Source organism: Erinaceus europaeus, chromosome 9 (assembly GCF_950295315.1).
Source record: "Erinaceus europaeus chromosome 9, mEriEur2.1, whole genome shotgun sequence".
NCBI lineage: Eukaryota > Metazoa > Chordata > Mammalia > Eulipotyphla > Erinaceidae > Erinaceus > Erinaceus europaeus.
The window spans coordinates 88796497-88814199 of NC_080170.1; the positions used below are offsets into that span (position 1 = coordinate 88796497).

Consider the following 17703-nt stretch of genomic DNA (forward strand, 5'->3'; position numbering starts at 1 on the left):
TTACCCAAAGGCTGTCAGTAAGTATGGGACACTGTCAAGATTTGAACCCTTGTCTCTCTTACTCCAAGCCAATGACCTTCGACTTTGGGCTAAACCTCTCATTTTTCTCCTGACTTCCAGACCACATTACTGCCTTAATATCCCATTATCTCAAGAATACAATATGTTGTTTTTTAAAAAAAATATTTTATTTATTCCCTTTTGTTGCCCTTGTTTTTTTATTGTTGTGGTTATTATTGTTGTTGTTATTTGATGTCGTTGTTGTTGGATAAGACAGAGGGAAATGGAGAGAGGAGGGGAAGACAGAGGGGGGGGAGAGAAAGATAGCCACCTGCAGACCTGCTTCACTGCTTGCGAAGTGACAGCCAGGGATCGAACCAGGATCCTTAGGCCTGTCCTTGCGCTTTGCACCATGTATGCTTAACCCACTGTGCTACCACCCCATTCCCGCAAAATGTTTTAAAACACAAACTATCAAGAGCTTTTGACCATCCTTTGTGGATCATCTTTTATTGCTAACATCATCCTTCTATGAAATGTAGGGCTTTGACTCCTCTTTCTTCCTCAGCGCTACATCTAAGCAGTCAACGCTTATAAACTTCCCCACCCCCACCCCAGAAAAAATAGTTTAGCCTATCTTTCCTTTCTTCTTATGCCTACAAGAAGATTTTATGTTCTTATTAACTCTGCTCTGAATTTCTGGTACAGTCTTCTAACTAGTCCATGTTGAGCCGGGGGGGGGGGGGGTTGGGGCCTACACCTGGTTGAGCACACATGTTACAATGCACAAGCAACTAAGTTCAAGCCCTAGTTCCCACCTGCAGGGGGAAGGTTTTGCTAGTGGTGAAATAGTGTTGCAGGTGTCTCTCTTTCTCTCTATCTTCCCCCTTTCCTCTTGATTTCTCTGTTTCTATCAAATAAATAAATAAGAGAGAGAGAGAGAATGTGCCCACGATGCTGGAATTAACACCATTAGAGTACGTGTTTTAAAATACAAGTATGTAGAAAAGGGAGATAACACAACGGTTATGTGAAAGACTTTCATGCCTGAGGCTATAGGGGTCCAAGACACCCTACAACGAGAGCTGAGCAGTGCTCTGGTGGGCAATATATATATATTGGAAGGAGGGAGGGAGAGAAAGATGTATTTAGATACATGTAAGTATGATTGCATAATTCTGTAAATATGTGAAAAAAGAGTTAATTGCACACTTTAAATGGATGAATTATGTGGTATGGAAATTATATCTCAATGAAGCCACCAAAAAAAGTGGACTTTATAATAATTTTAGCTTCTCTGGAACAGAACTCCTTTTACAATATTTAAATTTCTAAACATAAATGTACATGTTTTCTTTCTTTTTTTTTTAAGATTTATTTATTTATGATAAAGAGGAAGGAAGAAAGAGAGAGAGAGAGAGCGCCACAGTAGTGGTCTGGCATATGTGATGCCAAGGACTGAACTCAGGACTTCATGCCTGAGGATCCAACATCTTATTCACTATGCCACCTCCCAGGCCACTACATGTTTTTTATACATTAGGAATGAATGCAATGCAAATAATGAATACATTATTTACAGAAGTAGTGAAGTACATCTGGTTTGTCTTACTGTTACTTCCACCAGCCCACCCCAGAATATTTTCTGATTTAAAGGTGTTTTTATTAGAGAGAGAGAGAGAAAAGAGACCAGAGAATCACTCTAGCACAAGGGATTCTGGGAATCAAACTGGGACTTCATGTTTGGGAGCCCAGTGCTTTATCCACAGAGCCACATCCAGGTCCTACCTCAGACTCTTGTTCTAGGGCTGGCTCCTTATTACCTATGTATCTCCCTGCTGTGACCATTACATTTGATTAAAGACTATGAAAGTGAATTGAGTGACCCCCTACCTGGGAGTAGCTGAAGTTTATACCACATCTATGTGCTTTTGGAAAGGAGGATGAGGAAAGGTCAGCCTTGGGAGGTGCCAGAGAATTAGGCCCCTCCCAGTTTCATAGGTGCCAGCCTACTCTACTCTCAGTATATGCTCAGCCTATATGCTCTATGCACATGCCCACTTCCGCACACGGGTCTGGAGTGGGTATTTTTTATAGTACCTCACACAAGGGTGTAGAAACCAAATCCAGCCCATCCTTCTACCCTTGTGTTGGCCTCAAGAAGGTGCTTCTATGCAAATTTACCAGTCATGAGAGGGTTCTTTTCTTTTTCTTTCTTTCTTTCTTTTTTTTCTTCAGGGTCCCTTTTTCTAATTTTTGCAAGAACACAATTATGCTAGCAGTAGCCATGCTTATCACACACTTCTATTTCCATCTATTCAAAGACAACCCATAAAAATAAACCTGGAGTTGACTTTTCCGTCCAACTTAAGAAACTCCCAGGACACACAACACACACCTACCTGAAACCCGAGAGAGAGAGAGAGAGAGAGAGAGAGAGAGAGAGAGAGAGAGAGGAGAAGCGTGGCTTCAGACTCCCATGGAGAAGGAAGCTCTCTTCCCAGCCTGCATTTCTGTATGAACCACTCCTCACCAAACCTCAAAATGGAGCCTCCTCCCTATTTTAGGAATGAAAATAAGCATTGGAAAATCTGTCTCCATTATTCCTCACAGCAGTGTGCTGTACACAGCATTAAATTCTGTTCATGTAATGCCAAATAACTGATCAATTCATTAAAAATGCAGTCATTCATGCAGACCTTTGGTCTTCACACAATGCCACTCACCAGCCTGACAAACTTGACCAAATGGATTCAGCATTTTTTGGTCATGAAGCCCTGGTCTATAATAACAGGGTAGTGAGAGATAGGAAAGAAAAGGAAATGATAAAAGGGATTTTGAAAGCAAGTAATACTATTGTCATTAGATTCTTAGGCATAGCCCTGGATGCTTGGATTAATGCCTTCTTTTCTTTTTTAAAAAGCAGAGTGGGTGAGCGAAAGCCCCCCATGCTCTTGGCTCCTTGCCTCCCCACAGGCCAGCCCCCTCCCACCACATCCAAGGTCAGAGCTAACTTAGGGAGAGGGTTGAGAAAGTGTCAGAGGAGGAGGACACAACTGAGAATTAGAGTCCTCCCTAGGAGCCTGGGAATAATGCAACCAAATTCATTCACCAGGGAGTTCTTTAAGTGGCTCTCAAATGGCACCCATCACACAGGCAAGCCTCCGCGTCTTTGCAGAGAGCACAATAGGTACCAGATGAGTCACAGGCACCTTGGATTTTTAGTTTGCATCTAAATAAGCACTTTATATTTGCAAAGGGCTTTCCAGCCATTTGCAAAAAGCTTTCTTCAGCAACAATTCCACAAGGGGAGTCCACGGAACTAAAGATTTATTGAGCCCCTGTCTGACCAAATAAAAGGTGGTGAAAAGCAGCCCTCACAGAGCTCTGGGGCTCATTAAACCCAGGCAGGGAGTTAGACTCTGGCCCTCCTACCCAGCCCAGCCTCTACCCTCCAGACTCAGCTTCCTGCACCTCGTTCCCACCCACACACCTTCCATTCTGGAGCAGGGCTGTAGGTGAAAGCTGAATTCTGCAGCGGTCCTGATCTATCTGGTAGAATAACAGTCTACAAACCCCAGTCACAGACTTGGGAGTCAAGAGTGGGGAGTGAGAGGGAGGGGTTAACTCATTTGTACAGAAATATTATATGGGTTGCACTGGGTCCTGTAGCCTCGGGGGCAGGTAGGCTTGGGCTAGGCCTCTAGCTTCTACATTCCTCCCCCACTCTTTGATCAGTTGCGGTGAGCAGTCCTTCCTGGGAGAAGGTGGGGGTGAGTCAGAGATGGAGGGGCCTCTGGTCAGATCAGAAGCCCACCTCTTTGGGTACCAGTTTATTTGGGATAAATAGGGTACATTTCCTGTGTCTTCAATGCCCTGGATACCTAGTTGTTAACCCCCCCCAACCCCACCACACACTTGCTTGAGTCTAAAAACAACACAATGAAAATGGCTGCCATTGATATAGCATGCACTAGGTGCCAGGCACCAAGAACTTTTCATTACCGCTAACCTCATGACACCCCAGCAAGGTAGGTGTATTCTCTCTCCTTCTTCTTCTAGTGTGCCCTTCTTCCGTAGCCAGTCAACAGCATCAGGTTGAGCCTGATGTAAAGTTTCGAGACCTCCTTTGAATCTGGAGAGGTGGCAGTCGTTGACTATGTGGGTCATAGTCTGTCTGGAGCCGCAGGGGCAGTTCAGGTCGTCTCTGGCTCCCCAGCGATGGAACATAGCGGCGCACCGGCCATGGCCTGTTCGATAGCGATTGAGGAGAGCCCAATCATAACGTGCCAGGTCAAAGCCGGGTTGATGCTTGCAGGGGTCTGTGATGAGGTGTTTGTTTTTTACCTCAGCTGACTGCCAGCTCTGTTTCCAAGAGTCTGGAACAGAGAAGTTCAGTGTAGGCGTAGGGGACCAGATTGGGTGACGAGACGTCAAGCGTTGGACAGGGTGGGTGAAGATATCCGCGTATATTGGCAGGTCCGGTGGAGCGTAGACGTGGGAAATGAACTTAGATGATGCCGCATCCCGACGAATATCTGGCGGGGCGATGTTGCTAAGAACTGGCAGCCATGGAACCGGGGTGGAACGGATGGTTCCAGAAATTATCCTCATGGAGGAATATAATTTGGAATCGACCAAGTGGACATGGGGGCTACGGAACCATACTGGGGCACAGTATTCTGCAGTGGAATAGCATAATGCCAGAGACGATGATCATAGTGTGGAAGCGCTCGCGCCCCATGAGGAGCTGGCCAGTCTTGCAATGATGTTATTCCTCGCGCCCACCTTTGCTGCAGTTTTTATGAGATGTTCGTGAAATGACAGAGTGCGATCGAGAGTAACGCCAAGATAGACTGGCTGGGCTTCATGCCGGATTCTCGTATCGCCAAGCTGCACATTAAGCTCACGCGAGGCCGAGGCATGGTGTAGATGGAAAACAGATGATACCGTTTTTGCAGTGCTAGGGATTAGTCGCCATTTTTTACAGTAATCAGATATCAGAGACATATCTTTCGTGAGTGTTTCCTCGAGGATGTCAAACTCTCCTTGAGAAGTAAAGACTCTGAGGCGGGGAGTTGGGCAGTAGCGCAGCAGGTTAAGTGGACATGGTGCGAAGCACAAGGACCAGCATAAGGATCCTGGTTCGAGCCCCAGGCTCCCCACCTGCAGGGGAATTGCTTCACAGGTAGTGAAGCAGGTCTATAGGTGTCTATCTTTCTCTCCCCCTCTCTGTCTTCCCCTCCTCTCTCCATTTCTCTCTGTCTTATCTAACAAAGATGACATCAATAACAACAACAATAATAACTACAAAAACAATAAAAAGGGCAACAAAAGGGAAAATAAATAAATAATTTTTTTAATCAAGATTTTAAGGCTAGACTGGTATGGAGAAAATGAAGATTCAGTCAGTGACTTTCCACAACACACTGTATTTTATAGAGATGCTTGGGCACTGCCTGGCTAAAATCTTGGCCTTATCAGATAACACCAATGTTACCTTAAGCTTATCTCCTCTGGACCTTGGTTCCCTTAGCTGTTTAATGAAAATAATACCATACTAATTGCTATGAGGACTGAGTTAATATTTGTAAAGTACCTCATGTACACTTGATTCTTATAAAATGTACTTGTTTGATAAATAAAAGCAATAATTGTCTTTGAATGTTTAATAGGTACCATGCATTGTACTAAAAAAAAGTTCACACAGAGATAATCTCACATAATATCCCTAACAGCCCTATTGGCTGTCATCATCCCCACTGCACAGATGTGGTAACTGAGTCTAGAGAAGACAAATCTCTGGCCCACTGCCACATAGTTGGGTACAGAGCTCAGATTCAGGAACTAATCAGTTTGGGACTTCCCTATCTTGCATAGTATGCCAGACTTGCCAGCAATGGCAGCGTGCAATGTCCACAGGTCAGCTGGGCACACATGGAATAGCCAGTGGGGACAGCACTGGGGCAGGAGGCAAAGAGCAGAAATGTCCCTGGGTCAGTTTCCTGCTGAACAACAAGCTCAATCCCACTCTCTCCGGAGTCACCTGAGTTTCTCAGACCAATTAAGCCAGAGACCAGAGGCTAAGGTAGCCAGTTTGATTGGGAAACTAGGACCTCTGCTGGATTCCAGGAACCTGGGAGCACCTAGTTTACTCTCCCTGCCTCCACATCAGGGCCTGGCCAGCCTCCAGGTGAGCAGTGAACTTCTCACCCCGCAGAGATGACAGAGTTCTTGCTGCATTAGGGTGCCCTCCGGTGGCAAATTTCAGAACAGCCTCTCTGTTTCTACCTGCCAAAGCTTACATGCTTCCTAGGGGGAAGACCCTGGAAGCAAACCAGGAGTCCTGATTTGTTCTAAATTTTTAATGATGTTTAAAGATAATAGAAAGAAAAAATAATAATGTAACAATGTAGTGTTGTCTCACTTCTTACCTAAGTCTACAAGAATTTTTGACAAAGAAATAAATTTATTTTTACTTTTAGAGGCAGAGAGAAATTGAAAGAGACCACAGCACCAAATTTTGCCTAATTGGGGTTGGAACTGGAACTTGGGTCTTACACATGGCAAAGCAGAACACTACTGAGCTGACTGTATCTCCAGCCCTTGACACAGAAAGATTTACTACTGCATACTTTCTCAAACTTGTCTAGTCTTAAAATGCACTTGCCTGTTAAAAATACATGCCTCTGGTTTCCACTCTAGAAGTGCTCACTGAAAATATCCGGGAATGTGGACTGGGAATATGTGTTTTAACAAGACCTCCAGGTAGTTAATAGAACCAGGTTTAATTGGGGAAAATCAGTTCTGTGCACCTGCTCTCCAAGTACAAACCACCTTCCTATGGTCTCTTTCCTGAGAACACTCCTTATGCACACATGATCTCAGAGCCTTGCCACTACCCCACCCCAGGAGGGAGCAGGCATCCCACCGAGATATTGGCCTCAAGGATAGGAGGCCTGGCAGTGTCACAACTGTATGTGGTGGCATCTTGGATTCATCATGTAACCTCTCTCTGTCTCTAATTCCTTTATAATAATATAATTCCTTTATAGTAATGGAATGAGCATCATTGTACTGGAGGCAGCTTCCAAAAAGTTGTTGAGCCTTGAAGTATATTTAGGAAAGTATGTAACTCTCCATGATGTATCTGAAATCAGCTCATGGTGCCTAGCAAGAAATGGCTGGCAAAATTTGGGGGATGTTTGAAACCCATTTTGAAGTCTGATGGTGGCTTTGAATGAACAATGATGGGAAAATTTATATCCGAAAGTGATGTATAACATAAATAGGGGCTTATTTTACTGAGGGAGCTGATTGTTCGCTATTTATCAGCACAGGACAGAATGAATAGGAACGCTGGGGTCTTTGACAATGAAGGACAGGATTGAACCCAAATGCAGCTCTGGACAGGAGGGAGGGTTCTACTGTTCCTCCCTGGTCCTCATTAGCTCTTCTGCCACTGGAGACTCACCCTGTCCTCCACAGTCTCAGGGGATACTGCCGAGGACCAGGTCCTGGTTGTATACTTGACTGGAAGCTCCAGTTCACTGGCCTAAGGAAACTAAAATCCTGAGAATGTAAGAAGTATGGAGGAATGCCAGGTGCAGCTTGCCCTGCTCTTTTAATGACAAGGCAGGGGTTCAAGCGACGATTTGCAATGGATGTGCATCAGGAGAAAAGATCTGGGCTGTCATGGACCTCCTTAGGGGTTCTTGGTTTTGATTTTGATTTTTATTAACTAAATAGGGTTTGGATTTGACCCTAACTAAATAGGGTTTGGATTTGATTTTTATTAACTAAATAGCTCTGCTTCTCCATCTGGAGAACGAAGACACCTCTGTCACACATTATGGTGCCAAAGTCAAGAAGTGCAGTGCCTGCTCTCAGAACAAATGCTCAGATGCTCCCTTGGGGATACAAATGTGAACAAGTGAACTGTAAGGCTAGAAGCGCAGGGAGCAGAGATGATTCAGACAGGGCTGACACATACAGGCAGAGCATCAGGGAGCACTATTCCATTCTGCTTGGCCCAGGATCTATCCTCTCCTTCTTCAGCCCCATGCAGAGGGGCATAACCCACTGAGGGGCTATGGTGTCTCCTGCTTTGAGTTTAGGCTCAAGGTTCCCTAGTCACTGAGAAAGCAAAAGAAAACTGAACTCTTGTAGATCAAGGTCTACACATTAAATTTCTTGAGCCTGGTTGAGATTATCATTGTATTCTAATGGCAAAGGAGGCCTTTGGAGTCCACAGTATAATTAATGAGCAGCTTCTTATTACTTGCTTTGTGCAAGGGCCTATCTGGAATACAACAGTGTGATGATTTGCACCACCAAATACATTAAATCATATAGGGGCTGTCTTCCCTCAGCTACAAGGGTAATTCAATTTTAAGGCAAGACAACAAACAGAACAGCAAAATGATTGATTGGCATGGTAGTGTTAAACATCCAGAGCCAGATATCTCTGTGAGGTAGAATTGGGAAGGTTATAAGAAAGATGATTCGGTAATAATGGAAGGCCAAACTGAACTACACGGGGAAGGAAAAGCAAGAATGGATTGAACAAAGACAGCAGATGAGTTTGACTAGAGTTACAAACAAGTGACAGGGACCAATAGGAGATCAGGCTGGCAAGGTACATCGAAGGCGTGTTGGGGAAAGGCTGTGTTTGACCTAGTAGTGTAGGGAACCACTGACAATGTATTTGTTTTCTGTAACTGTATAATAAGTTACCACAAATGTTATAGTAATCTTACATACTCATGCTATATCCATCTTCCTCCCTCCACGCTCTCCTCCCGCCCCCCCCCCCAACCACACACACACACACACACACACACATTTTCTGCAGATCAGAGGTTTTCTGTTCAGGGATTCTCAAAGCTAAAACCAAAGTGTAATCTAGGTTGTGTTCTCATCAGGGACTTGGAGCTCACTTCCTTCCTTCTTTTATTTATTTGTTTATTTATTTATTTACTTATTTATTTGACATACATACCCAGAAATTGAGAGGGAAAGGGGAAGATAGAGGGAGAGAGGCATGGGCAGTCCTGCTTCACCACTTGCAAAGCTTTCTCCTGGCAGGTGGGGATTGGGGGCTTGAACCCAGGTTTTTGAGCACTGTAATGTGAGCACTCAACCAGGCACGCCATCACCAGCCCCCGCTCATTTCCTTTATGATTGTAAGACTCAAGTGTCTAATTTCTTGGTTGTTAACCAGGGACTATTTTCAATTCCTGTAAGCCTCTTGCCACCTCTGGACATAGGCTCTTTCCCCAAAAGTAGAAATTTTTTTCTTCAAGACCAGCAGGTTAAGTTTCCTATGCTTGGAATCTCCCTGCATTCAGCAAAACCGTATTTAACATATTTAATTAGGTTAGGCCCACCCATCCAGAATAATCTTCCTTTTAGTTAACTCAAATTGGTTAGTAAACTAATCACAAAATTGTTATTATATCATAGTCAGCCTGCATTCAGTGGGAGGGGGTAGCACAGGGCAGAAATCTTGAGAAAATCAAAATCCTGCCTATCAGAGAGCTTTTAGCTGGGACTGGAGGGCAGCATAATAAAATCTGTTTTAGGAATCTGGCAGCAGGAGTCCAGAGAAGAGACTATGGTCATCACAGAGAATAGTTAGGAAAGAGACGTGTGGATAATTGAAGAAGACAATATTCTGGACAAATGTACAGAACCTGCCATCCATCTACTAGTGTTCTTCCCCCCCCCCCCCCGTTTTATAGTTGACACACACTTAACTGCACTTATTTCCCTGCCTGCTCTGTATGTTTACCTCTCTTCATAGCCTCCATTATTCTATGCCATGTCACTCAGTTTATTTCTTTTATAATATGTTTCTTTTTTCTTTCTTTCTTCCCTCCCACTCCCCCCCCACTCCTTTTTTTTTTCTTTCATCTCTGGGACTTAACTGCTCCAGGCTGACTTTTTCAGATAGAGACAGAGAAAAAGAGGGAAAGAAACCACAATATCAAAGCTTCCTACAATGTGGTAGAAACTGAAATTGAATCTGAGTCACACTCACGGCATGGCATAGGAATCCACTATCCAAATGAGTTATTTTGCCAGCCCTGTTAAGCTATACTCATTGCTATCTATCTTCTCCAGTCAACCCCAGTCAAATAAGGCAGGGGTAATTTCCAATTTGAACATCTTCATATTTCCAAAATATGATGTGGCATATAGTAGGGACCCAATAAATATTGAGTTAGTCAGTCAATGCTTAAATGAATGAGTGAACAAATGTTGTAAAGGGGTAAGCGTAGAGTCAAAACCCAAGTATTGTATGGGTGTCTTGAAGAAAGACAGGACACAGAACCAGATTAAGAGTGGCATTAGGGACACCTATTTTAGATAGCTTGAGTTTGACAACAGTTGTCCAGGTAAGTTCAACAGGCAGATGGAAATGTGTGTGAGGAGTTGTAACATATAAACAATAATGTCCACTCAGATAAGAAACTATGAGTTTACCAGGTTAAAACATGTACAGTAGGTTGAATGGGTTTTTTTTTTTTTAAGTTAGATGTGTTTGTCACCAGGGTTATCACTTGGACTCAGTGCATACATGACTCCACTGCTCCTGGCAAGTGTGTGTGTGTGTGTGTGTGTGTGTGTGTGTGTGTCCAAAGTATTGCTTAGCTGTAGCTTATAGTTGTCCTGGAAGTTGAACCTGGAGCCTCAATCACGATAAAACCATTATGCTTTCTCCCTGACCCTAGACTGAATATTTGTGCCCCCCCAAATCTATATGTTGAAAAATTAACCCCCAAAGTGATGGCATTAAAAAATGGGAGCTGGAGGCCAGGCAGTAGTGCAGCGGGTTAAGCACACATGGCACAAAGCACAAGGACAGGAGTAAGAATCCAAGTTCCAGCTCCAGGCTCTCCGCCTGCAAGGGGGGTGCTTCACAGGCGGTGAAGTAGGTCTGCAGGTGTACCTGTCTGTCCCCCTCTCTGTCTTCCTCTCTTCTCTTGATTTCTCTCTGTCCTGTCCAACAGCAACAACAACAATAAAAACAAGGGCAACAAAATGGGAAAAACGGCCTCCAGGAGCAGCGGATTTGTAGTGTAGGCACTGAGCCCCAGTGATAACCCTGGAGTCAAAAAAAAAAAAGGTGGGGGGAGAGCTATGGGTATTGATTGGGTATTGAAAGTAGTGCTCTGATGAGTGATATTAGTACTACTGTGGGGAAAAAAAGATCCAAAGTTGTTCTGTTGTCTACTGCCATGTGAGGATATAACATAAAAACAGCCCTCCTGATGCCAAAAAATGGACATTCCTCACCAGACATCGTATAGCTAACTGCCAGGGTCTTTCTCTTAGACTTTCCAGTCTCCTAAACTGTGAAAAATAAATGCGTGCTTAAGTCACCCCATCTATGGTACTTTTTTATATATATATATAGTAGTCTTAATGAAGCAATACAGCATGAAAACTAGACTTTAAGGGTCTGGGCAGTGGCTCACTCACAGAGCACACATGTTCCAATGCTCAAGGACCCAGCTTCACTCCCTTTATCCCCACCTGCAGGGGAAAAGCTTCACAAGCACTGCTTGAAGCAGTGCTACAAGCATCTCTCTTTTTCTCTCCCTTTCTAACTCCCCCTTCCCTCATAATTTCTCTGTCTCTATTCAAAAATAAATATATAAAATTAAAACATTATTTAAAACTGGATTTTAAAGTAAGCTTTCCTTGGATACTACTCAGCTTTGCTACCTGGAATAGCTGTCATTATGAGGGTTAAAATTTATAGTTGAAGACAAACAAGGTAAACACCTTTGGGGGCACAATTCTACAAGTATATATGGGCTGAGGAAGAAAACAGAATTATTATGCAAAAAGACTTTCATGCCTGAGGTACCAAAGGTCTCAGGTTCAATTCCCAGTACCACCATAGGCCAGAGCTGAGCACTACTCTGGTGAAAATTAATTAATTCTATCAGTATCTGAAAAACCACAGAGGAGAGTGAAGGCACAGTCCTCCTCTTCATTCCTTCTCACCCTGTCTCTTCTTTTCCCCTTCTTTTTGCAGGTACACAGCAGTAGTCATGCCAGTTCACTACCAACATGGCACAGGACAGAGCTCCTGTCGTCGCGTGGCCTTCATGATTACAGCTGTCTGGGTACTGGCCTTTGCCGTGTCCTGTCCTCTCCTCTTTGGCTTCAATACCACAGGTAACAGTGAGGGACCAACTTCTAGTCACCTGCCCATGAGATTCACAGCACACCTGAATGGTTGGGAGGTGTTCAAGATTGAAATTTTCCAGCACCTGGTCAGTAAACTGTGTGAAATGAGGATACCACAGATGGCAAAGTTTTGTCCTTTGTCGATTATAAATGAAATGTAAAACAAAACAGGAGTAAAAATACGTCCCAATTAGTGAAAAGTCTGGCTTCTTTTGAAAGAAATATCATTGTTTTAATTTAAAGAAGTATGCCAGTTTAAAAACAAAAGGAAAAAATACTAATAATTCAGGTGAGGTTTGGTAATGAAAAGATGACAATTCACATTGGACTTGCAATGCAAAAAAGAAAAATCATAAAAGCCATTAAGTAGTATATATGCTTCCAAGTTTTTACTCATTAAAAATCACTTTGGGTGGGAGTCGGACGGTAGCGCAGCGGGTTAGGTGCAGGTGGGGCAAAGCACAAGGACTAGCTTAAGGATCTGGGTTCGAGCCCGTGGCTCCCCACCTGCAGAGGAGTTGCTTCACAAGCAGTGAAGCAGGTCTTTAGGTGTCTATCTTTCTCTCCCTGTTTGTTTCCCCTTCCTCTTTCCATTTCTCTCTATTGATAACAAAGACAACGACGACAACAACAATAATAATAACTACAACAATAAAACAACAAGGGCAACAAAAGGGAATAAATAAATAAATATTTTTTTAAAATCATTGTGGGTGCCGAGTGGTAGTGCAGCGGGTTGAGCGCATATGGTGAGAAGCCCAAGGAGGACTGGCTAATGATCCCAATTCCAGAACCCGGTTCCCAACTGTAGGGGGGTCTCTTCACAAGCCATGAAGCTGGTCTGCAGGTATCAATCTTTCTCTCCCCCTCTCTGTCTTCCTCTCCTCTCTTGATTTCTCTCTGTCCTATCCAACAATAATGACAACAACAATAATAATAACAACAATGATAAACAAAAGAAGGGAAAGAATAGCCTCCAGGAGCAATGGATTTATAGTGCAGGCACCAAGCCACAGTAATAACCCAGGAGAAAAAAGAATAATTTTTAAAAATCATTCTAGGGGCTGAAAGATGGCTCAGTGGGTAAAGCTTACATTTTGCAATGTATGAGGCCCTGGATTCAATACCCAGCAGTATATGGGAGCACAAGAGTCAACACCAAAGGGAACTCCTTGAAGGGTAAAGCAGCAGCACTCTGGTATTTCTCCCTTGTCCTTCCATTTCTCTGTCTCTCTTCTCGCACCCTCTTTCTTTCATTGCCTAAGTATGTAAGATGTTAAAGTAATCCAGAGAAATTTCTCAGGAGGTGTAGCAACAGAGCAGCAGCAGCTGTGTTTCTCTACTCTCCTCTCCCTGGTCAACTAGGAATACCAAAGGACTGCAACAAGACAGGACTAGAATGATTTCAGGAACCCACCAAATTACCAGTGAGTGCAAATACGTGTGGCTAGTGAACAGAGAGGAGCCTAGGGGGAGATTAAGTGGCTGGTAACAGTCCGGCAGTTTACCAGTTGAGATGCCACCTCCAGTCTGTTTCACCAACAAAAAGACAGCTGAAGGAAGGAGAGAACTCCCCTAAGACTCGCCAAATGCAACTGTGAGTCTCCATTGCTACAGCCCTCAGAATCTGGAGCAGTGGGGGGAAGGCCCTGTGTTGACACCAGGGGACAGAGAACTAACCAGGAAACTCAGGAGAAGATCTATAGCTCCGTGGCCTAGTGGTGGGGCTGTGAGAGTCTCTTTGCATAACCACTGGATTATCTCTGCCCCACCCTGCTTTATCTCTTGTTCAGGAGTCAGTGATTAAGCTAAGAAGCCTACTTATAGTCTAAAAGCCCTTTGGCTCCAATAGCCTACAGGGAAGAAAAAGAACAAAAGGTTTTTAAGCCACTGTGCTCCAATCAGGGATTAAAATAATATTGAAACAACTGTCATATTATATGTTAAATAATATTGAAACAACAATTTCCACAACTGTGAATCCTTTAATTGCCTTACTTAGACACAAGTCAATCCAGGCAAAAGTGATCAGTAATTTGAAAAGTACTGAGAGAGGGACCTCATAATATACTATATAAAATGGTTAAACCAACAAGAAGAAATATTGGAGTCCAGAGAAATTTCTCAGCAAAATTGCCAGATCCTTGGTTCGTTCCCTGGTATTGCATAAAGAAGAAGAATCATTTAGGCATTTGGGAACTAATATAGATTCCTAAACTATTAGAGGGTGTATTGTTTAGATTTGTGCACACAAAGTTTGGGTTGTGATTGCTGGTTGGTGACACACCTTTGATTAAGTTGAGAGGCAGGTGGATAGCATGTATATCTGAGATGGCAGTTGCTTTAATGCTTGACATTGATTCAGACTTACACCTTATATGGTACCTCTTCTGTGTCCGTTATTCAGCCCCAGGAATTCTGGGTGTTTAATGAAAACTGTTAGCACATACAGAAAAACCATAGGTACAATAAATCCTCAGTTAAGGTTACAGATAGGTTCTCAGGAACTGACCTTTAAATAAAAGATATATAATGAAACCAATTTTGCCTTAGATTAATTGACGTATTGGTACTGGAACATGAATAGACACACTGACAAATGGAATAGAATTGAGAGCCCAGAAAAAAGCCCCCTCACCTATGGACATTTAATCTTTGACAAAGGTGCCCAGACTACTAAATGGGGAAAGGGGAGTCTCTTTAACAAATCGTGTTGGAAACATTTGATTGAAACATGCAGAAGAATGAAACTGAACCACTATATTTCACCAAACACAAAAATAAATTCCAAGTGGATCAAGGACTTGGATGTTAGACCAGAAAATGTAAGATACTTAGAGAAATATATTAGCAGAACTCTTTTCCACATAAATTTTAAAGATATTTTCAATGAAACAAATCCAATTACAAAGAAGATTAAGACAAGCATAAGCCTATGGGACTACATCAAATTAAAAAGTTTCTTCATGGCAAAAGAAAACAATACTCAAACAAAAAGACCCTTCACAAAATGGGAGATCTTTATATGCCATATGTCAGACAAGAGTTTAATAACCAAAATATATAAAGAGCTTGCCAAATTCAACAACAAGAAAACAAATGACCCCATCCAAAAATAGAGGATATGAAAAAAAATTCACCACAGAAGAGATCCAAAAGGTGAAAAAAATGCTCCAAGTCATTGATTGTCAGAGAAATGCAAATAAAGACAACAATGACATACCACTTCACTCCTGTCAGAATGTCATACATCAGAAAAGGTAACAGCAGCAAATGCTGGAGAGGTTGTGGGGTCAAAGAAACCCTCCTACACTGCTGGTGGGAATGTAAATTGGTCCAATATCTATGGAGAACTGTCTGGAGAACTCTCAGAAGGCTAGAAATGGACCTACCCTATGATCCTGCAATTCCTCTTCTGGGAATATATCCTAAGGAAGCCAACACACCCATCCAAAAAGATCTGTGTATACATATGTTCTTAGCAGCACAATTTGCAATAGCCAAAACCTGGAAGCAACCCAGGTATCTTAACAACAGATGGGTGGCTTAGTAAGTTGTGGCATATATAAACAATGGAATATTACTCGGGAATTAAAAATGGTAGTTTCTGAGTTGGGGCAGTAGCACAATGGGTTAAGCGCACGTGGCTCAAAGCGCAAGGACTGGCATAAGGATCACGTTTCCAGCGCCCTGCTCCCCACCTGCAGGGGAGTCACTTCACAAACGGTGAAGCAGGTCTGCAGGTGTCTATCTTTCTCTCCCCTTCTCTGTGTTCCCCTCCTCTCTCCATTTCTCTCTGTCCTATCCAACAATGACATCAACAACAATAATAATAACCACAACAATGATAAAACAACAAGGGCAACAAAAGGGAAAAAGAAAAAAGCCTCCAGGAGCAGTCAATTCATGGTGCAGGCACCTAGCCCCAGCAACAACCCTGGAGGCAAAAAAAAAAAAAAAAAAGTGATTTCACTGTTTTCAGCCCATTTTAGATTGAACTTGAAGAAATCATGTCAAGAGAAATAAGTCAGAAACAGAAGGATGAATGTTGGTATGCTTCTAAATTCTGCTTCTAAGACCCCTTCTGTTTCATTGGTTTAATTCCCCCCTGCTTAACACTGTATTCTATTTACATAACCTCTGTTAACTAAGCACCACCTTGCCTCCAGGGCATTGGTTTAATCCCCACTGTTTTGCACGCTTTTTCCTTCTCCCCACCCCCTATCCTACATACATCCTCTTTGGACCTAACTCTTCCACCTCAGGAGGTATAAGGACAAGATTGTGATTAGAGATAGTTTAGATTGTGCTGCGTTCCACATGAATAAAGACTGAACTGCGTACCACTCAGCCATGAGTCCCTGGTCGTCTCTCTCCCACCCACGAAGCTAGCCCGACAGATGAATATGGGATCATCTCATTCACAGGCAGTTGAACAACAAGATCAGAAGAGAAAATACTAAGCAGAACCTGGACTGGAGTTGGTGTATTGCACCAAAGGAACAAGTTTCTGGGGTGGGGGTGGGGTGGGGGAGAGTACAGGTCCTAGAAAAGGATAACAGAGGACCTAGTGGGGGTTGTATTGTTATGTGGAAAACTGAGAAATGTTATGCACGTACAAACTATTGTATTCACTGTCAACTGTAAAACATTAATCCCCCAGGAGTCTGGCGGTAGAGCAGCAGGTTAAGCAGACATGGGCGCAGAGCGCCAGGATCAGCATAAGGATCCCAGTTCGAGCCCCCGGCTCCCCACCTGCAGGGGAATGGCTTCACAGATGATGAAGCAGGTCTGCAGGTGTCCTTCTCTCCCCATCTCCATCTTGTCTTCCCCTTCTCTCTCCATTTCTCTCTGTCCTAACAACAACGACATCAATAACAACAACAATAATAGCTACAACAACAATAAAAAACAAGGGCAACAAAAGGGGAATATAAATAAATAATTTTAAAATATATTAATTCCCCAGTAAAGGAAAAAATAAGTTTAAAAAAATATTTTAAAATGGTGATTTCACTGTTTTCAGCCCACCTTGAATGGAGCTTGAAGAAATCATATGAAGTGAAATAAGTCAGAAACAGAATGATGAATAGGGAATGCTGTCATGCAGAAAATGAAAAACAGAATCAGAAGAGATTATTTGACATAAATAAGAGTTAAGTTCTTATGGCATATTTCAAGCCACAAAAAAAAAAATATCATCAAACTTGTAGTTTTTTATAAAGACCCAAAATATTTCTAATATTAAATGGTAATTTACAGTTGATCATTCATTCATTTTTCTTTGCATTTTTACATTTTTATTTATTTTTTGGCTAGAGACCGAGAGAAACTGAGAGGGAAGGGATAGGTATAGAGGGAGAGAGACAGTGATGCACCTATAGCATTGCTTCACTGCTCACAAAGCTTTCCCCAAGCAGTTAGGGGCTGGGGGCTTGAACCCAGGTCCCTAAGCATTGTAGCATCTGAGCTCAACCAAGTGTGCCACTGCCTGACCCC

The 17703-nt window shown here is 42.9% G+C and overlaps 1 protein-coding gene across 1 annotated transcript in view; it reads left to right on the forward strand.

Moving 5' to 3' along the window:
• Positions 1-17703, forward strand: part of DRD3 (dopamine receptor D3) — a 47864-nt gene that overhangs the window by 17888 nt on the left and 12273 nt on the right. Inside the window, exon 3 of the mRNA XM_016185251.2 lies at positions 12050-12192. Within this exon, the coding sequence (XP_016040737.1) occupies positions 12050-12192 (143 nt within the window). The remainder of the gene's footprint in view (positions 1-12049; positions 12193-17703) is intronic.